The 22173-nt window shown below is 36.2% G+C and overlaps 1 protein-coding gene across 11 annotated transcripts in view; it reads left to right on the forward strand.

The window, feature by feature from the left end:
* Positions 1-22173, forward strand: part of LOC128212358 (nucleolysin TIAR-like) — a 147481-nt gene that overhangs the window by 103921 nt on the left and 21387 nt on the right. For 8 of the 11 annotated variants that reach the window (XM_052917774.1, XM_052917776.1, XM_052917773.1 and 5 more), the window contains 6 exons: positions 9445-9520; positions 12074-12179; positions 16358-16387; positions 16969-17061; positions 20778-20862; positions 21110-21254. In XM_052917774.1, the coding sequence (XP_052773734.1) occupies positions 9445-9520; positions 12074-12179; positions 16358-16387; positions 16969-17061; positions 20778-20862; positions 21110-21254 (535 nt within the window). The remainder of the gene's footprint in view (positions 1-9444; positions 9521-12073; positions 12180-16357; positions 16388-16968; positions 17062-20777; positions 20863-21109; positions 21255-22173) is intronic. The other 3 variants (XM_052917777.1, XM_052917775.1, XM_052917770.1) reach the window with 1 other exon arrangement.

Consider the following 22173-nt stretch of genomic DNA (forward strand, 5'->3'; position numbering starts at 1 on the left):
GCCATCTTTGATCAAATTAAAAAGAATTTAACCAGCTTTATAGAATAAGGTCATCAGACTCAATACAAATTATGGTCCTGCTTGACTTGGGAAGTTGGTTAAGGCTAAGACTTTTGGTCATATTTTCTTCGCCGGAGTGTTTAGGGCTGACAGATAATTCAGGCTTATAACTTTAATTCATTCTCAATACAAGTAATGGCCCCTTGTTGACCTAGAAAAGTTTTCAGCAAGTTGTGAATCTTGGTTGTCCAGTTAGCACAGTGGTTAGTGCACTGGCTTCTCACTTAGGTGACCCGGGTTTGATTCCAAGCCTGGACGCATGTGAGTAGCTTGTGGTCACCAAGTTGGACAAGTGGGTTTTCTCTGGGTACTCCGGTTTCCACCACATTGTCATGCAACATAATGCCAACAAGAGTGATTAATATAAGTTGCAATAACTTGTTTCACAATCATTGTATATATATTTATGTTTAAACTATGTCATCTATGCAATAACTCTATTCATTGATTCCTAGTTCAAGTTATTGCCCTAGTCAGAAAATGCATGAGCTGTTTTGTAGTTAAAAAAAAAAGCAGGGCTGTAATGGACATATTTTATCAGTCATGCATGGTATTATCTGTAGACAAAGTGGCATAAGTTGGACTGCTCTTTTTCTTTTTATGTTGCCTTTAATTGGTTCTCAGTTATATATTTTAATATCACTGGGTTGTTTTTCTTTGCAATTGTAAATTCCTTTTACAAAATGAAGTTGCAAAAACATTGATGTTTGGGATCTACCAAATAGCCCTGGAATCCACAATGGGGCCTGGTTACAGTGGAGTACAGACTGCCAAATAATGTAATGCCTCCATCCCAAGGGCATTGATGGATGCACAATATAACACATTAATGTAAATTGCATATAGCAGCTATCACCAATAAGTAAATTATGAACAGTGCTAGCCAACTTGTTAAAAGGTGGAGACCCAGAAGTTATTTGCAAAATTAATAACAGAAAAACTACAGGTCTCCGGGAATGGACTTGACTGAACAATAGTGTCTGTATACCAGCGTCCTCAATAGCAATAGATGACAATGCAAGATTCCAGTGGACAATGCGTTTTAAGGTTAATTAAGAATAGCTTCGCATAAGTTCCATTGTATGCTTACAACTGTTTGAATTAAGCTCCTGTTGATTATGTCACAAACTGCACATAAAACTATCAATTCTAGGGAAAAAATGATGCACAAATGGGACAGCCATAGTTAATTTGATGGTTCTTAGTTGGAGTTTCATGGCAATGCCAATGGCAATGATATGGAGAATGAATCACTTACAGTCAAGCACTGTAACTGTTGTTTTTAGTGTTAATTATGAAATGTGTAATACTTTCATTTTTTGTGGAGTGTGTTGTTCTTGTTTTTTTGAAGAAAAAAGTTGAGATATCCAGGGTTGTCATAGCCTTGGTGGCAGTGTCTTAATTGTACAAAAACTTTGGCTATAGCTCAACAACTGTTGGTGATATTAAAATGAAACTTGGTACACACATTGCTGGAGACAATATATGTATGTAAAGCTACATATAGGTGCATAACTCTGGCTTTATTATTATTGGAGTTATGCCTCTAAACTGGTATATAGACATTATTGTTCAGCTAAAAAAACAACAAATAACAAAATTTGACTTGTGTTGGTTTTCTGTGTTCTGTGCTATTGGTTTTGAGCTTGTGAAATTTTAATTCGAACACATGGACATCAAATTTCTAATTGAAATGCAATATGAAAAAGATCAAATTCCTCAACAACCAATTATGGCATTGTTGACTAGTTTTAACCATCAATAAATGTCATCCAATTTTATACAACAATAATTGGCTGCCGGCAAATTTTCAAAATGCACACACCCTGCAGGGAACATGATCAGGACCGGCAGATTCCTCCATAGCATAGCAGAAGTACAGTCAGTATGATTATCCCTGGGTTTAATAAACTCCCTATATGGCTAGGAAATGGATTAGCACACACCACAATTGATAATAGGGCAAATCTGTCATAGTGCAAGTTGCCTTTTCTTTCCTGGAATCGATTTGCAATTTCAGATGATTGAAATCTATTCTCTTGTGGTGCATTTATTCTGGCAAAATGTTTAATAAATATTTGCTTCATAAAATTACTTTCATTTTAGTATATGTATAGAAGATTCCATAAATTTGGATGCCTTTTAATTTATACTTTGGTTCAAAGTGCTTTATAATTCATAGTTCATAGATTCAAAGGTGTGCAATACTGAATTTGCATTTAGAAATCATTTGAATAGTTTACATGGGGCCGATTGTTCAGAAGTTTGTATTTAGTATATAATACTTCCTTACACTATTTAGTGGATTAGACTTCCTTACATTTAGTGTATAACTTCATTGGACCATTTACGCCAGTTAATTGTAACAACAGCCCCCAAAGGTTCGAGGAATAGCGGGGACTTTGACTTTCGGTCCAGCCAATCACGGGTAAAATCCTCAACCTGAGGGGACAAACAGCTGGTAAAATCCCCGCCAAATGTCCCTGCACCCCAGGACATCCTAGGTAAGGTCCATTCCCCGCTGTTTTCAGGGCAAAAACAAAACCACCTCATTCACTTGGCCCTGTGGGACGACCTGAAAGGTAAAAACATGGCCCATTTCCCCCCCCGGTATACCATGGACTAGTGCATTAGTGGAATAGTCTTCCACACACCAAATTTAGACTAGTTCAGTTGAATAAAACTTTCAAGAATGCAGCACATAAAGGATAAGAACTAATAATGAACAGTGAATGATTTTATAACAACGACTAACAAACATTGTACTGGTAAAGACTAATTCAGTGGATGGAGGCTTACAGCTAAGAAAGAAATCACAGAAAAAGATTAGGAAGGGAATATTTGACACCATTGCTAAGAAATTAATTTTCCAGTTATTACTGATGAAACCATTTTCTTCTTTAGGTGGGTTGGCCAAGTTTCAACTCGTTGACTGCGGTGGCGAGGGTTGAAGTAGGGCTCTTCTTTAGTATTTATACTCTTGTTTTATGATTATTTTCAAAACAAAATTAACAAGATTGGGAACAGAATTTTGAAATCGAGCTTGAATGATAAGTTTATTAAAACCATTTCAAACTTCTTTTTCTATGAAAAAAAAAAATAAACTGATGAATTTAATTTCAATGTTTATAAAATAGTTCTTGAGATTGTTCTGTACCAATAGCACGCAATGTAAAGAACACTGGGCACTTCTACTGTGCATATTGATTAAAAGACAATACAGTGATAATTAAGAGATAGTGGGAATATAGTTAATATTATATCACCAATACTTTTCATTAACAGTTGATAGATTGTATATAGGAATGATATGATACCATTCTGTATGAGCAGATTTCTTCATGAGTGTGTACTGGTTTTTGCAGGTGAGAAGTCAGTGCTGATATAAAGTCACACCCTTGGGGTCATGTATGACTTTTACTTTATATTATCTCTACATTTATTTTTCAAGTACTTTATAAATGTCCCTTGTTTAAATGTTACTTTCAAGTTGTCAATGCAAGAAAAACACATTTGACAAAAAAAGGAGAAATCTTAAAGGCAGCTATAAATTTATTGCTAGATTTTCATCCTCGCCTGCCCCCTTTTTTTCTGCCGCCCCTTAAATTTTATTGACTCAAATAAAAATGTTGAACTAGGATCTGTCTCTGCGTATCGGTCCGTAACCGTCCCGTAACGGTGTTTATTCGTACCTACGGGTTCGATGCATAATATTCACATATAAAAAAGGAGAATTGTTGCGCTCATGTTCGTCTAGAAACACATGTATGTGGTCTCTTATGCAATAAGAAGAAGCATGAACACATATTCAAAAGTGAAACAGTCGTAGAAGAGAAAAAATAAAAAACGTCACCCCTGCCCCAATTTTAAAAAAGATTTGGATGAAAATCAAGCCATAGATATATATTGACTTGAAGGAATGTTAGTAGGCTGTTTCAGTAGATTATAGCTTTAAAGAATCTTCATTTTGAAGAGCTTAATTGCCAATAGGTACCTTGTTTTCCTATATGTACTTATTGAGCTCATGTAAAAAACTAATCCCATTTGTGTGGCACACGCTGATGGTATTACTTGGAACAGTTGGTTTTACTACAAAACCCATAAACCCTATGCACACAGTTCATATCTGCAAGTCATGAACATTTCGTTGCATTCTATGATGATTCAAATGAAACAAATCCTTCAACAGCTTTTTAAAAAAATCAACAGTTAATAAAGTTCTTGAAATAATTTGCAAACTTTTCAAGGATGGTTCACAAACCTGTTTATCAATTACCATTTACTTCTGATTCTTAGACAGATCATGAAATAGCCTGATTCATGAGTGGTTCACAAAAATAAACACTGCTTTATTCAATGTCCGCTTTGTATTTCAGGAACTGAAAGGACTCATATTCGCCAAAATGTCTTTGAATAACTTATTGGTTGAAATTACCTGGAAAAGCAATTTTGTCAATGCCAATACACTGAAGTGACTTGTATATAGATCAGTTGGGTTTGTTTCCAGACAGAGAAAGAAGGAAACACTTTCTAAACCACCAATGTATCAGTTCATCCCAAGTGTCATAAGAAGATCTGGAAATAAATTTAAACCTGTTAGTATTTGGGAATGATAGCAGTCATTATGTTTTTCTGTTCATTCTGACTACAAAATTAAAACAAACTCATATTTTTTTAAACACTTCTTGAAATAAATTATGAACTATTGGTATAAATATAAGTAATGAACTGTGTGAGTGATGTCATTATCGGCGGTATGAACGCAGATGGGCTGGTTAAAGAATGCATGGAGTCCTTCCACACTTACCAGCCCAACTGCATTCATACCCGCTTAATGACATCAATCTGGCAATTCATTCCTTAAATCAACTCTTTTATCAACTGTTTACCATTTTTGGAAAATAAAATATGCTTATCAAAATCTAACTGACATCAAAGTCCTCAAAATCAAGAACTTGATCATTGTAATTTATTTGTTGTGGACAGGTTTTATTCTATATTTGCATTAAAATGAAGATCCTCTATTTCTTGCTTACAATGGTAAGTTGTATTTGCAAAATGTGTGTACAGTTCATCTACATATAGACATAAATAATTCTTCATCTCATCAATTTGAATGACCAGGGGTTCTGAAATTCTCTAAAATTGAAAAATACAAAAAAAATCACTATCCCGTTCTTCTTTTAAAAATGAGTATTCTGTCTTCACCAATTCTCTATCACAATTGGCCTTCATCAATGACATGTACGCTAATTAAGTATTGACAAAAGCTAGACTCCTTTTTTGTTGCTATAAATTGAATACAACAAAAACCCGGAAACAATTCTTTGAAAATCAAATAGGTAGAAGATAAACTTCTTTCACTTTCAAAGTGTGAAAGTTTTGGAAAAGTACACTTGTCCAGTCCTTACGACTCAGACATTGCATTGCAGAACCCCTCATTACATTACAATGAATTTTTATAAAAGTTTTTTATCCCTCAGATTTTAATTTCCTTTGCAACATCAACCCTCTTTAGTCTATGGGGCTAGCGTAATATGTTCTTTAAAAATAAATCAGTACAGGAACTGTAATCATAATGGGAAAAGCTGATTTCTCCCCATTAATACACCAGTCAATTGTAGCCACATTACCGGGGGGATAGCGGGGAAAATGGGCCGTGTTTTAATTTTCTAGGCTGCCCCACAGTGTCGAGTGAATGCGGTGGTTTTTTCGAGCCAAAAAGAGCGGGGAATGGGCCTTACCTAGGATGTCCCCTGGGTGTGGGGCATTTGGCAGGGATTTTACCAGCATTTTGTCGCAGCAAGGCAGAGATTTTACCTGGGATTGGCTGAACTGAACGTCAAAAGTCCCCGCTATTCCCTGGACCTTGAGGTTTACAATCGACTGGTGCATAAGTCTGACCATGAGTTATCCCCAGTAGGTCTGTCCATGAGTTATCCCCAGTAAGCCTGTCCATGAGTTATCCCCAGTAAGCCTGTCCATGAGTTAACCCCAGTAAGCCTGTCCATGGGTTATCCCCAGTAAGTCTGTACATGAGTTATCCCCAGTAAGCCTGTCCATGAGTTATCCCCAGTAAGCCTGTCCATGAGTTATCCCCAGTAAGCCTGTCCATGAGTTATCCCCAGTAAGCCTGTACATGAGTTATCCCCAGTAAGCCTGTCCATGAGTTATCCCCAGTAAGCCTGTACATGAGTTATCCCCAGTAAGCCTGTACATGAGTTATGTCCAGTAAGCCTGTCTATGAGTTATCCCCAGTAAGCCTGTCCATGAGTTATCCCCAGTAAGCCTGTCCATGAGTTATCCCCAGTAAGCCTGTCCATGAGTTATCCCCAGTAAGCCTGTCTATGAGTTATCCCCAGTAAGCCTGTCCATGAGTTATCCCCAGTAAGCCTGTCTATGAGTTATCCCCAGTAAGCCTGTCCATGTGTTATCCCCAGTAAGCCTGTCCATGAGTTATCCCCAGTAAGCCTGTCCATGAGTTATCCCCAGTAAGCCTGTACATGAGTTATCCCCAGTAAGCCTGTCCATGAGTTATCCCCAGTAAGCCTGTACATGAGTTATCCCCAGTAAGTCTGTACATGAGTTATCCCCAGTAAGCCTGTCCATGAGTTATCCCCAGTAAGCCTGTACATGAGTTATCCCCAGTAAGCCTGTACATGAGTTATCCATAGTAAGCCTGTACATGAGTTATCCCCAGTAAGCCTGTACATGAGTTATGTCCAGTAAGCCTGTCTATGAGTTATCCCCAGTAAGCCTGTCCATGAGTTATCCCCAGTAAGCCTGACCATGAGTTATCCCCAGTAAGCCTGTTCATGATTTATCCCCAGTAAGCCTGTCCATGAGTTATCCCCAGTAAGCCTGTCCATGAGTTATCCCCAGTAAGCCTGTCCATGAGTTATCCCCAGTAGGTCTGTCCATAAGTTATCCCCAGTAAGCCTGTCCATGAGTTATCGCCAGTAGGTCTGTCCATGAGTTATCCCCAGTAAGCCTGTCCATGAATTATCCCCAGTAAGCCTGTACATGAGTTATCCCCAGAAGGTCTGTCCATGAGATATCCCCAGTAAGCCTGTCTATGAGTTATCCCCAGTAAGCCTGTCCATGAGTTATCCCCAGTAAGCCTGTATATGAGTTATCCCCAGTAGGTCTGTCCATGAGTTATCCCCAGTAAGCCTGACCATGAGTTATCCCCAGTAAGCCTGTCCATGAGTTATCCCCAGTAAGCCTGTCCATGAGTTATCCCCAGGGAGCCTGTCCATGAGTTATCCCCAGTAAGCCTGTTCATGAGTTATCCCCAGTAAGCCTGTTCATGAGTTATCCCCAGTAAGCCTGTCTATGAGCTATCCCCAGTAAGCCTGTCCATGAGTTATCCCCAGTAAGCCTGTACATGCGTTATCCCCAATAAGCCTGTACATGAGTTATCCCCAGTAAGCCTGTCCATGAGTTATCCCCAGTAAGCCTGTACATGAGTTATCCCCAGTAAGCCTGTCCATGAGTTATCCCCAGTAAGCCTGTCCATGAGTTATCCCCAGTAAGCCTGTCCATGAAAGCCTGCCCATGAGTTATCCCCAGTAAGCCTGTCCATGTGTTCATATGTACAGTGTTAAACAGTTATATTGTGAAGAATGGAGATTTCATTCTTGCTGCTTATTAAATGTCTAGACATAGCAAAATATTGTTATGTGACTATTGATAGTTGATGAATGAGATGTATTGGAGGTTGATGGACAAATGTGAACAGATGTATGGTTGCCTTGTAGCCCAGTGAATTCTCTAGTTAAATAGTCATTTCTATTCCCAGATATTCATATGAAATCTTGTTTCAGATGACTCAAAAAGGGCAGATTATTTTATACATTTTCAAGAATTGTTAATAAAAGGCTAACATTTAAGCTGAAGAAAATAATCAGGTGGTTTAATTTCCTTCTCCAAGCATAGCCAGTTGGAACATTCAAAAGATGTTAATGCCACCACTTTCATCATTATGCATTGATCGTTTAATACAAGTTATTCATTTCAAAATAATATTTCAGAAACTCCTTATTTGAAGATGAAAGATCATTATTAAATACAACCCTATGGGCTATTGTCCATGATCTTTATTTGTTTTGTGTGGTAGAGGAAATGAACTTAACAGTAGTTTGTTGCTCTTCTTTCTTCGCTCATGTCAGTTTTGATTTAAGCAGATCAACAAAACAATATGGATGAAATCTGATTAAATCATAGAATCTGTGGAGGACTTTCCAAAGGAATTCCCTTGGATTCTTAAAAGAACAGTTCAGGTTAATGTAATGTATTAACTCTGAAGTTTGCCTCATTCTTCTATCAGTGTGGAGGAAATCATCCCCATTAATGGTACAAGATGGGTGCCAAGGGTCCCATATCAACCATATTTGAGACTTCACATCCACACTTGACAGTTTCACTTGTGTGTTGCTATGGAAATATCACAGTTTACTCTCCAAATATCCGCTATACTGCAAAAATGACTGTGATGTGTCTTTTGTCGTTGTGTTTTTTATTCAAACTCCCCAGTGTTTGTGAAATGGAAAATGTATGGTGTTTTATCAACAAAAATAAAAGTGATTTATGAGATGGCGAAATGACTTCATAGGCGCGTGACAGTTCATTGATTACTGATCCATGGAACCTTTTTATTTTGCCATCATTTTTGATTTTCCTCTGATATATGAAACAAAATTGCTGTTAAGTGCTTCAGTGTTGCTGGAAGATTGGTGGGTATCTTGTTTCTAGGCAATCTCCCTTTGTGACCGTGGAGATGTCTCATATCTCGGATCAGTATCAAGTTTACGTTTTTATGGAGGAATTTACCAAGTTTATACCAGTCTTTTCCTGAGAATGAATGTTTTTTCCCCCCATCTTCAGACAACCTTAGACAGTTTGTAGTTTAAATGTAAGACACAATGTTGTTACAAGGAATGAGGACAGACTCGTGGATTAGCTGTAGTTCATGCATTGATACTGATTCAAATATTTTAGGACCTCATTTTATTAATCGACTGCTGATGCTTTTCAATCAAGTTAATCTACAGGGTTGCAATTATGATATCATGTAACATTTAACACTATTTACACACTGATTTCATAAGATATAGAAGGAAACCCAACCTCACAGAGCATGCCGCTGGTATTTTCTGTAGCATTTATAAGTTGTTCATCCCGCATCAGCAATGCTTATAATACAAAAGTATTTGATGGTGCTTGTATATAAAGGTTTATGTATGATATAATGAAATTCCCTATCCCAATAAAAGAGATAAACCAAAAAACAATTTGCCTTATCTCATTAAGAAACGACTGCATAAATCAAGGACATATTAGCATTGGAAATAAGTATTTAACTATGATGTTAATATTTTTCAGAGACTGCAAAATAATCCGTGATCCCCAGTCACTCAAGTCAAAGGGCTATGGCTTCGTGTCGTTTGTCAACAAGCAGGTATTTCCATACAGTTCTAGTTTCTTACTGCATGTATTTTCATCATGATAATGCCTGTGCACATGATGCCATTGGCATGGTATGTGCAAAATATTATATTGCATAATCAAGAAAAAAAAAATCCTATATCATTATTCAAAAAAAGTTATTTCATCACAAAAAATAATGCAAAAGTCCAAATGTAATTTGTAATGAAAAAGTTGTGTTTCAACTAGTTGTCATAACCTTCGTGTTGTTGTAGGCAAGCAAAATCTTTTAACCTTGGCCAGTACTAAAAAATGTATTCTCATGAAACTTTGTACATATGTTACTGGTGACAATTCACATGTATAGCTTGGCCAATAAATCTGGAATGCTGCACCTTGAAAAATTAGGAGTAGATGAGCTTAGGCAATCAGCTTCAGATGCTCTTATTTGGACATTTGAGCATTTGTGGAAAGAACTGTGGCACTGAAAATTTCATAAGGAAATATGTGGCTTACAATAATATTCATAAAACTGTCGATTCCGTTTCTGTAAATGCCATATTTCCTGCCAAATAGGCTTGTAACAATTTTTTTTGGTGCTGTTCAGCACAATTTATATTTCATTCTTGCATTTGATGAAAACTTTAACAAACTTAACCAGTCTTATTGTCTAGACACTAAATGAATAATATTACTTACAAAATGAGATTGTGTTTTTTTTTATTTAAATGGCTTCAATTTACAGACTTGATATCATAGAAAATTTCACTGTATGTCCAAGTATACGACATTGAATTGTCGTTAAATATGGCGATAAGTGTTAAAATTTTTGCAGAGGACATAGTCTATCATCCTACAGGGACCTTATAGCAAGGATTTAATCCAGAAAATAACAGTAATTATGATGAATAGCCAAGAAATACAGAGAAATTTATAGATATGGATGTGACTGAATGATGCTTTAGACCCATCCCGTAAAATTGGCTGCTGCCCTATGAGAGGATGGTAATTTCTGTGAGATTACAGGCCTTATTTTGCCCAAGATGACATAATGACGACCGAGGAAAATAATTGAATTGTGATTTAACTCAACAGAAGTCCAAGTTCCTATTGAAATTCCAATATTTTCCAATAATTTTCATCTTTGGAGTTTTTCCATTATCCATGCTTGGAAATGTTCATCTCATGATGTGGTGGTTTGGGCTGTCAAGGTGTATTTGAGAGGCAATATGATGGAATTGAGTAACATTATACTGATTTTATTGTTTAAAGTAAGAGTTTCTAAGGATAATTGAGACAGATGAGGTAGCAACTAACCTCCAGATTATAACATTACAGTTGAACCATAACATGATTATCTGTATTCAACTAACAAAAGCATGTGTACTTTTATGTAAAAGGTTCATTTGTTCACCTATTCCAGGCAAATGTTTTTGGCGTTTGGATTTTATATTTGATGTAAGGTCAAGGTCATGATTCTGAAGTCAAGTCAAACAGGTTTTAATAAAAATGCACTTCAAATCCAACAAAGAAGATTAAACTAAAACAGTATGCATGCCCGTAGTCATATTGAAATAGGTTGTCTGTTTCTGCATAACATAGAATGCTGTTGGATTAAGACCATATATTAAAATAACCTGTTTAATAATATTACTGACAGCATAGTGAAAAATCCGGAAATGGAATATGACTTTACATAAAGCCTTTGGGTAGAAAGTTTGCATGCAAGTGTTTCAAAGCTTGACATGCTGCCATTACACAATATTATCTAGCTATTTGAATATGTCTGCCGAGAACAGACTGTATTAAACCTTGTGTAAAAAGCAGGGTTCAAAGTCATAGTGAAAAATCCGGAAATGAATGTAACTTGACATAAAGCCTTCGGGTAGAAAGTTTGCATGCAAGTGTAACAAAGCTTGACATGCTGCCATTATACAATATTATCTAGCTATTTGAATATGTCTGTATTAAACCTAGTGTAAGAAGCAGGTGGGTTTTCAAAGTCATTTCGCGAGAAGGACTTTTGTCGGTTTAAAGGACAGCATTTAAGTGTACGCTTTTTTTCCACTTTTAAGGAATGATGGAGGGGTCCTTTGATGGGGGGAAATGGCGCCGTTTTGGCAAAAATGGGGAAAATACTAGCATAATTAACGGTCAACCTTTTTTTCAAACAAACTTATGGACAAATCCATGAATGGCAATAAATTTCTACATTTGCTAATGTGAAGAGGTCAATGCTCCTCTCTTTTTTATGTGGATTTTCTTACAAATGTAGGAGAAATTAGGGCCAAAAAGGCCAAAAAAACTGGTGCAACATGCTTTTGATTGATGGATAAGGTGAATCTAAGCTATTAGTGGCACTGGTTTTCATCACCTATATGTAAAGTTTGTAAATACACCCATTGTTTAATACACAAACATAATAAAAGTGTTTAATATCAAAAAACATGTTTAACAAGTCCAATCTTACGTAAGATGTATTCCTGAGTCACGTCTTTTGATCTCCTAGAGACAAATAGACAAGCGTTGGCAACCACATGTGAAGCTCTTGTCTTGACATATGTGACATGTTGTGTAATGTCTACAGGATGCGGAAACTGCAATAAGCAGCATGAATGGGCAGTGGCTGGGAAGCCGACCAATCAGAACCAACTGGGCCACTCGCAAACCACCTGCCCCACCCACCAAGGAAAGTAAGTCTGAATTTTTGATAATTTTTTTTTTTACTTCTCTTTTACTTAAATCGCTTTTAATGCCCCAGCTCTGCAACCAAGAACAGTAAGTACAGTCCTTATGTAGCCTGGCTACCAGGAGCAATTACCTCCACCACAAAGGAACACAATTTGAAATCCAGCATTCTTGGTTCTTTTTTCGTTGACAAAACATTTTCTATCTTTAAAGCTTACAACTTTACTGCTTGCCTTTTTTGATATACAGTTTTATTGTTTAGTTTAGCTTTTTTCGTTGACAAATGTAATTTTTGTTTGGTCGTCTAGAAATGTAATTTTCTGTTTATTCTTGCACTTTTGAAACTATCTATGAACCACTGCTCTATTGCAATAACATGTGAAGATGATGAATTGTGTTTATAATTGTTCCTTATAGTTGAGACTTTAATCTTGTGTTGCCATCCAAGTCTACAATCATAAAAACAAACTTATATAATAGAAGCAGACTGCATTTCAGTTATGGTCTGATGTAAATTAAATTAAAGAAGCGTGTTGTAAGAAGACTGACTCTCCCAAAGTATTATTAACAATCCCTCTGCTGCTGATGTTGTAGGCATGCCACAATGGATGTAGAGGTCCCTTTGACTCTTGGCCGACTCTCTCCTACTGGTTACCATTTATTTCATAGTGCTTTTGTACTTTGTTTTACTGCTCCCCAAATTCAAATATGCTCCCCTACTAAGAAGCCAGGGTATTTTGATTTGCATATGTAGACCAATCCTTGTGCGGTTGATAACCAGTGAATGCTGTGGCCAGTGGTCCTCAAATTTGGTAGGGCACATGACCAGTAGACCATATTCATTTTGAGGTCAGTAGATCAAAGGTCACAGTTGCAGTGCCCCGGAACATATAAAGCTTGTCAGATTTAGATTTAGTATATGCATGGGCCTCAGGTCCTCAAACTTGGTAGGTTTGTCATGACCTGCAAACAACACCTTTTGATTTTGAGGTCATTTGGTCAAAGGTCATCATTATAGTGACTTTTGACACAAAAATATCTCAAGCAGATGACCTCCATTGATTTTGAGGTCAGTTTGTAAAAAGGTCACAGTTCATGGTGACTGAATACAAAAAGCTTTTCTCCTTGATAAATAAAGTGCTTGGGATTCATGTTCTCAAACTGGGTAGGGCGGTTAATGGTTAATCATTACCTGCAAATGACCCCTATTGACCTTTCCTAATCTATATGAAGAAAACTAGTGGCCTTATTTTCCTCAAATTTGTTATAAACATATTGGTTATTACTTCAATTGACCTTAAACATACTTGTTTTACAAGACATCTTTCATTCCCTTATATGGCTATCCATTTTTATTATACCCAAATTACATACTTAGGCCAAAAAAAATAATTGTTTGTTTCGGGTAACCTTCCCAAAATTTCTAGGTAGGGTGGGTAGGGATTTTTTTTTAATTTTTTTTTTTTCAAAATCTGTCTAAGTTCAGAGTGTTTTCTTGCACATGGCAGTCTTTCCTACATTACTGTCATTGCCTGACTTTATTTTATCATATAAACAATAATTCTGATTAAAATCTGCATTTATCCGCCCTTCGTAACTCTCTATTCGCTAACGAATATTTTTTTTGCTCTGAAACGGAAAAAAATAGTTAGGGTCGGCGCATTTTTATAGGTAGGGTCGGGTTACCCGAAACAGACATATTTTGTTTTTAGGCCTTATCATATTAGTTGGTCTTCCCAAAACAATTTGTTAAAAGATATAAATCCTATTCAATTTTAGATTTAAAAAAACAACAACATCATATGACCAACACTAAGTGACAAAAATCTTGGTGAAATAAATATGTGAGATGCTGAATCGTCATGGTTGAAACAATTTTTGAAGCAATATAATTTTCAATATATATAACTTTTGAAGTCCATATTGATGGACACCTATCTTCTGTACTTATTCTGTACTTCTGTACTTCTGTTCTTATTGGTTGAAAGCCTATATATTGGCTGTTAACAATAAAGTTGAGACAAAATTGTTTGACTGATCATTTTGTAACAAAATATTCTTTCTTCTGAAACAGTGCTGAAATTAGCATGAGAGTATTTGCAGGTCTGCTTAGATAACACAATACTTCAAAATACAAAAATAGTTGTGTTGTGAAGTAGAGTTTTAATACTATGCATGAATTGCCAGAAAAACACGAGCTTTGCTTGAAGATGACAGCACTTGTCCACATGTCAACATCTATTTTGGCTCGATAATTTATCACTAAAAAATGAAAATGGTATTGTTAAGTCCTTTAACATTTGTATTCAGTTATGGGGGTTTCCGATCTGAACCAAATACTCATTGCATCTGACACAAGACTTCATGTGCCCACAAACACCTTTTTAGCGAACATCATTGTAAAAACAGATAAAACACTGCAGAAATGATCCAGATTCTTCCATTTGTGTTTCGCCTACATCATTTTAAAATTATTTGGTTTGCTCTCAAAGTGCTATATATGTCATCAATGTTCATTTCATTCCGTCAAGTTTTAATGGCTGCTGTGCCTTCTTTGAACAAAATTATTTTTAGAGTTATATTTGTTCATGAATGTTTAATGTAATCATCTTGCTGATGTAGCTGCTCTAAAATAACGAATAATAATGGTGCACATAATTTTATGCCTTTATTATATGCCTATATTTTGTTAAGTGAAAGCAATGTTTAGGACACATGCAGTTATAGTATATCAAACAACAACTAGGATAAAATCAAATATATTTTAAAATGCAATAATTGAAGCATGTCTTAGTTTGGCACGAAAAAAAAAATCCCAGCAAAAACGAATAAATTTGCAGTACTGATGCGTTTGAAAATTCAAAGATAGTATAAGACCTGCAATGTGTTCAGTAAGGCGAGCGTTTACAAAATGCTCGCAAATGTTTTGTTTTGTATCCCTGTTGCAATGCAGCGCATAAACTGTAAGCAGGGAACCAAACAGCAAACGTTTGCCGCAAACATCTTAACTGAACGCACTTCAGGTTTGTCTTTTGACAAAACAGGTTGTGTGTGATTGAAATGATAGTGGTCTGTAGACACATCAAACAGATTTTCTTTTTGTTCAAACAAATAATTTTGTATCTCAGCAGGTAAGAGCAACACTTCAAAATGTTTATGCTCTATTAGAAAACAGTTTTCAAAATCCTATAAAAATTATTCTAGTCTATTATCCATTTATGTGTACCAAAGCAATACCAGAGAAATTACTTGAGAGCTTATTATATTTCAGTCATATGGCACACAAACTCACAATGTATCACATTTACTAAAGACATACAATGAGAATATTTTAATTATAAAGATCTATGTCATCAGTTCAGATTTCCTCTTTTCAAAACTGCCAATGACATAAAAATTGTTAGTCAAGAAATGTGAGTGATTCTTGTAACTGGCTTGAACAGTGTTTCTATAGAGAGTTCATTATGAACCAGTCAGCATTATGACTTCATTGCTTATTTCATGTTCATGGTAAACAATGTTTCAAATATCTTCCATTCCTTTTCACAAAAGCTAAATGCTAAACAAAAATATCTTTCCTTGATTAAAATTCAAATAGCTTCTTTATAATATTAAAAGCAATAAAAAATACCCCCAAAATGTAAATATAAGGAACAATTTGATTTTTTTTTGCTTTTCTGCAGTAGAACACTCAGGCATAATTATGCAAAATTCCTAAGCATTTATGGATGTTAAAAATGGCACCCAAGTGTTATATAGCATGGACACACAGAAATATGATTTGGTTCTTAAATAAGCTAATATCAGCAGAGCTAGAATGAAGTACATTGTGCTGTGCTTAGAGCCAGCTACATTCATAGAAAGGAATATACATGTATTGAATGGATATAGATATACAACAGCTCACCATTATTTCTGGAAAAGAAGGTTCTTGTCAACATTTTGTTTGTTGTTGGTTTTTTGGTCATGACTTTTTTATTTTAGGTTGTCTTGAGAAGAGGCAAAGATCCAGCATCCTTAAATCATGACATTGCATTAGGTGTCATGAGTGTTAAATTGCTGGTAAAGTTAGTTCCACAATCACAATGCCAAATAGTTCTGCGACTAATTTGGTAGTGTCAGTTCCAAATTAAACTGCCAAATTATACTTCCCATTTTGTTATAACGCCTTCCTCTCTTTCAGATTTTCAGTCGCAGGGAAGATTCTTTTCAAGTATGAACAAGTTTACTCAACCTTTTATTAAATTCTGAAAAGAATGCACAACTTCAGATGGTGTCGTTTAAACATGACTGTTTCATTACCGGGTATCATTTTTGAGAATGTTTCGTTTTCAAGCTACTCTGGTACATGCCTTCTTTTTAGAATTCAATCACAGTTCTGTTTTGTTGGAGAAACTCATTAAACATTTATGTTGGTTTGATTAACACTAAATTATTTACTCATTTTAACAGCAACATTTGTATCAAAAATGATCCTTCACTCTTAACAATTAAGAAACTGAAACCAATTTCTCAGATGCTTTGAAATGTATTAAAAATTTCATTGTACAAGAGACTTATTGAAATTGTGTGAATTCAGATTTTCTCTGTAATTCATGGTGAAAAACATATAAAAAGCGCAGTAATTAATCTTTGTGTTCAAACATATTTAAACCAAGGGGTTGGTCTGCCATTCAAAACTGACTTTCAGGGAAAATGACACTTTTGACTGTTTCAAAAAGAGTGATTATTTGCAATGTGTCGAGATTTGTTAATGTGAGTCATTACAGATTTTTGTATGTTGTATATTTTCAGATGTAAAACAGTTAAACTTCGACGAGGTGATGGCCCAATCCAGCGCAACCAACTGTACCGTTTACTGTGGAGGCATTCTCAATGGCTTAACAGGTATGTACAGTGAGCATACAGCTATCTTCAATGATGGGACCATAATTCAGCTTTTTAGCTCACCTGAGCACGAAGTGCTCAAGGTGAGCTATTGTGATCGCCCTGTGTCTGTTGTCCGTCTCCGTCGTCAACAGTTTGACTGTTAACACTCTAGAGGTCACAATTTGGGCACAATCTTAATGAAACTTGGTCAGAATGTTACCCTCAATATAATCTTGGACGAGTTCGATATTGGTTCATCTGGGGTTAAAAACTAGGTCACCAGGTTAAATTAAAGGAAAAGCTTGTTAACACTATAGAAGTCACATTTATGACTGTATCTTCAGGAAACTTGGTCAGAATGTTAATATTAATAATCTGTAGGTCAGTTCGAATCTGGGTCATGTGCGGTCAAAAACTAGATCACCAGACCAAATTGAAGGAAAAGCTTGTTAACACTCTAGAGGTCACATTTATAACTGTATCTTAATGAAAGTTGGTCAGAATGTTTATATAAATAATCTCTAAGTGTGGTCAAAAACTAGGTCATTAGATCAAAATATAGGAAAAGCTTGTTAGCACTCTAGAGGTCATATTTATGACTGTATGTTCATGAAACTTAGTCAGAATGTTTTTATTGATTAGGTCTAGGCCAAGTTCGAATCGGGTCATGTGCGGTCAAAAACTAAGTTACCAGGTCAAATTTAAGGAAAAGCTTGTTAACACTCGTAAGAGGTCACATTTATAACTGTATCTTCATGAAACTTGGTCAGAATGTTAATATTAATACTCTCTAGGTCAAGTTTGAATCCGGGTCATGTATGGTCAAAAATTAGGTCATTAGGTCAAATCATAGGAAAAGCTTGTTAGCACTCTAGAGGCCACATTTATGACCATATGTTCATGGAACTTGATCAGAATGTTATTCTTGATGATCTGTAGCTAGAGTCTGAAACTGGGTAATCAGAGGTCAAAAACCAGGCCACTAGGTCAAATCATAGAAAAACTTTGTAAACACTGTAGAGTTACATTCTCTCTTTGATCACCATGAAACTATGTCAGAATGTTTGTGTTTATGAAGTCTATGTTAAGTTTGAAACTGGGAAACCTGAGTTCAAAAACTAGGTAAGAAGGCAAATCATAGAAAACATTGTTAAAACACTGTTGAGGCCATATTTTCTACTTTATCTATATGAAACCTGGTCAGAATGTACTTAATACAGCAAGGTAAGGTTTGCAAATTGGGATATACCTTCATAGACAGTACACCACAGTTCAAAGCTATTGTCATTGGGAACTACCTTCCTAGATAGTACACCACAGTTCAAAGATATTGTCATTGGGAAATACCTTCCTAGACAGTACAGCACAGGTTAAAGCTATTGTCATTGGGAAATACCTTCCTAGACAGTACACCACAGTTCGTAGCTATTGTCATTGGGAAATACCTTCCTAGGTAGTACACCACAGTTCATAGCTATTGTCATTGGGAAATACCTTCCTAGGTAGTACACCACAGTTCAAAGCTATTGCCATTGGGAAATACCTTCATAGGTAGTACACCACAGTTCAAAGCTATTGTCATTGGGAAATACCTTCCTAGATAGTACACCACAGGTCAAAGCTATTGTCATTGGGAAATACCTTCCTAGACAGTACACCACAGGTTAAAGCTATTGTCATTGGGAAATACCTTCCTAGAAAGTACACCACAGATCAAAGCTATTGTCATTGGGAAATACCTTCCTAGACAGTACACCACAGGTTAAAGCTATTGCCATTGGGAAATACCTTCCTAGGTAGTACACCACAGTTCAAAGCTATTGTCATTGGGAAATACCTTCCTAGGTAGTACACCACAGTTCAAAGCTATTGTCATTGGGAAATACCTTCCTAGGTAGTACACCACAGTTCAAAGCTATTGTCATTGGGAAATACCTTCCTAGGTAGTACACCACAGTTCAAAGATATTGCACAGTTCAAAGCTATTGTCATTGGGAAATACCTTCCTAGACAGTACACCACAGTTCAAAGCTATTGTCATTGGGAAATACCTTCCTAGACAGTACACCACAGTTCAAAGCTATTGTCATTGGGAAATACCTTCCTAGGTAGTACACCACAGTTCAAAGATATTGTCATTGGGAAATACCTTCCTAGGTAGTACACCACAGTTCAAAGATATTGTCATTGGGAAATACCTTCCTAGGTAGTACACCACAGTTCAAAGCTATTGTCATTGGGAAATACCTTCCTAGGTAGTACACCACAGTTCAAAGATATTGCACAGTTCAAAGCTATTGTCATTGGGAAATACCTTCCTAGACAGTACACCACAGTTCAAAGCTATTGTCATTGGGAAATACCTTCCTAGACAGTACACCACAGTTCAAAGCTATTGTCATTGGGAAATACCTTCCTAGACAGTACACCACAGTTCAAAGCTATTGTCATTGGGAAATACCTTCCTAGACAGTACACCACAGTTCAAAGCTATTGTCATTGGGAAATACCTTCCTAGGTTATACACCACAGTTCAAAGCTATTGTCATTGGGAAATACCTTCCTAGGTAGTACACCACAGTTCAAAGCTATTGTCATTGGGAAATACCTTCCTAGGTAGTACACCACAGTTCAAAGCTATTGTCATTGGGAAATACCTTCCTAGGTAGTACACCACAGTTCAAAGCTATTGGTAGTACACCACAGTTCAAAGCTATTGTCATTGGGAAATACCTTCCTAGGTAGTACACCACAGTTCAAAGCTATTGTCATTGGGGAATACCTTCCTAGGTAGTACACCACAGTTCAAAGCTATTGTCATTGGGAAATACCTTCCTAGGTAGTACACCACAGTTCAAAGCTATTGTCATTGGGAAATACCTTCCTAGGTAGTACACCACAGTTCAAAGCTATTGTCATTGGGAAATACCTTCCTAGGTTATACACCACAGTTCAAAGCTATTGTCATTGGGAAATACCTTCCTAGGTAGTACACCACAGGTTAAAGCTATTGTCATTGGGAAATACCTTCCTAGGTAGTACACCACAGGTTAAAGCTATTGTCATTGGGAAATACCTTCCTAGGTAGTACACCACAGTTCAAAGCTATTGTCATTGGGAAATACCTTCCTAGGTAGTACACCACAGGTTAAAGCTATTGTCATTGGGAAATACCTTCCTAGGTAGTACACCACAGTTCAAAGCTATTGTCATTGGGAAATACCTTCCTAGGTAGTACACCACAGTTCAAAGCTATTGTCATTGGGAAATACCTTCCTAGGTAGTACACCACAGTTCAAAGCTATTGTCATTGGGAAATACCTTCCTAGGTAGTACACCACAGTTCAAAGCTATTGACATTGGGAAATACCTTCCTAGGTAGTACACCACAGTTCAAAGCTTTTGTTATAGGGAACATCATTTTTTCTTCAATCCTAATGGTTTGAAAGAGAACAATTGGTAATTTTATACCATGTTTCATTTAAATGAGGGAAATGTAACATAATGTTCTGTTATAGCAAAATACTTTTTTTATGAATTTTATTCTTAAATATTTGCATTAGGCTGATTTGTGACTGTAAATTAGTGTTACTTTCTTGCAGAATGTGAAAAAAGATAATAAGGTATTCTTATCAGAAAGTACTAATAAGACTGAATGGCAGTTTATGTGTGAGACTTCTATTGTGATTGTATAGCACAATCATTCAAATGTAATCTTGGTGTTATGTTTCCAGAGGATATTATCAAGAAAACATTCACTTCCTTCGGAAATATACAAGAAATCAGAGTGTTTAAGGACAAAGGCTATGCTTTTATAAGGTGAGTTCTATGACAGTTAGATACATTTACTCAAGAGACAAAACATTTTTCTTGGAAAACCTCAAAAGTGAGTGTTGATTTACTTTGGTGCTATTTTCTGTGATTTCTTTGTATGTTAATGGCAGCTAAACCCTTGGGGAATGGTCTTAACATGTAGAAAAAATGCCTGTCCATTTTAACTGCACAAGGGCAAAGAAAAAGTATGTTTGTAAACTATAAACTCTGATGTATAATATTTCCTTTCCAGGTTTGATAATAAGGAGAGTGCAGGCCAGGCAATATGTGGTGTTCACGGTCAGGTGATTGCCGAGCAGCAGGTGAAGTGTTCGTGGGGCAAGGAAAGCAATGAGCAGTCCCAGTCCTCCTCATCAGGAATGATGGGATCTACATCGGTAACATTGCTTACCCCTACCTTGATCACAACAATGTGCTAACATATTGTCACCAATTGTTGTTATTGTTATTGCAATGATTTGGGTAAAAAATACCATAGGTGTCAATAGGATTTAAATGGGGGTTTTTCTAATCAATTTTCAAAATAAGTAGAAATAATTAAGAATGTTGCTAAACAAATCCAATTGTTCCCTGTGACCGAGTTTCATTCTAATTTCATGTACATGTATACACTGGCTATCTATGACTTTTGTTTCTTTTTTTAAGACAATTTTGCAAGTAAAAGGATAAACTTTGAAAACCTCCGAAGAATATGCTGGCCCATTTTAAATAAATTGAAAGAAATGTTTTTTGGGTGACCCGCAACCAAATTTCTTCTGAGGCGCCTTTATGTTATACACCTTCTCTTGCACTTTGTTTTACTTTATCTATACACTGGTTATCTGTGGCCTTTCATACACCTATCTGTGACTAATGTTTCCTTTCATTCATACACTAGTTATCTGTGGCCTTTCATACACATTCTTTCTCCCACCTCAGATAAGTAGATCCATTAATTTAACCATGCTAGAAATTCTTATCTTGCCCACGGGCGAAGATAAAATGCCCGTATGGACTTTCTTTTAATGGTCACCACATTGTAATTACCTTCCTTGTTGAATACTGTCGTCTGTAGCATCGTGGAAACCTTGTCTGGTGGTAATATTTAGAACGCGAGTTAATTATCTCTCGCTTCAAATGTCACCAGAACACAGTTTTCACGCACCTTTCAAGAAATAATGCTTCACACTTCTTAGAACTAATTAAAGGCTGATCAGACCATTTACATACTCTGAATCACTGCGCGAATATCCATGACAACCACGAATTATTGCATATCCGTACGCAATTATTTTCACTAAGCACAAAAGAGTTTCA

Source organism: Mya arenaria, chromosome 12 (assembly GCF_026914265.1).
Source record: "Mya arenaria isolate MELC-2E11 chromosome 12, ASM2691426v1".
Lineage (NCBI taxonomy): Eukaryota > Metazoa > Mollusca > Bivalvia > Myida > Myidae > Mya > Mya arenaria.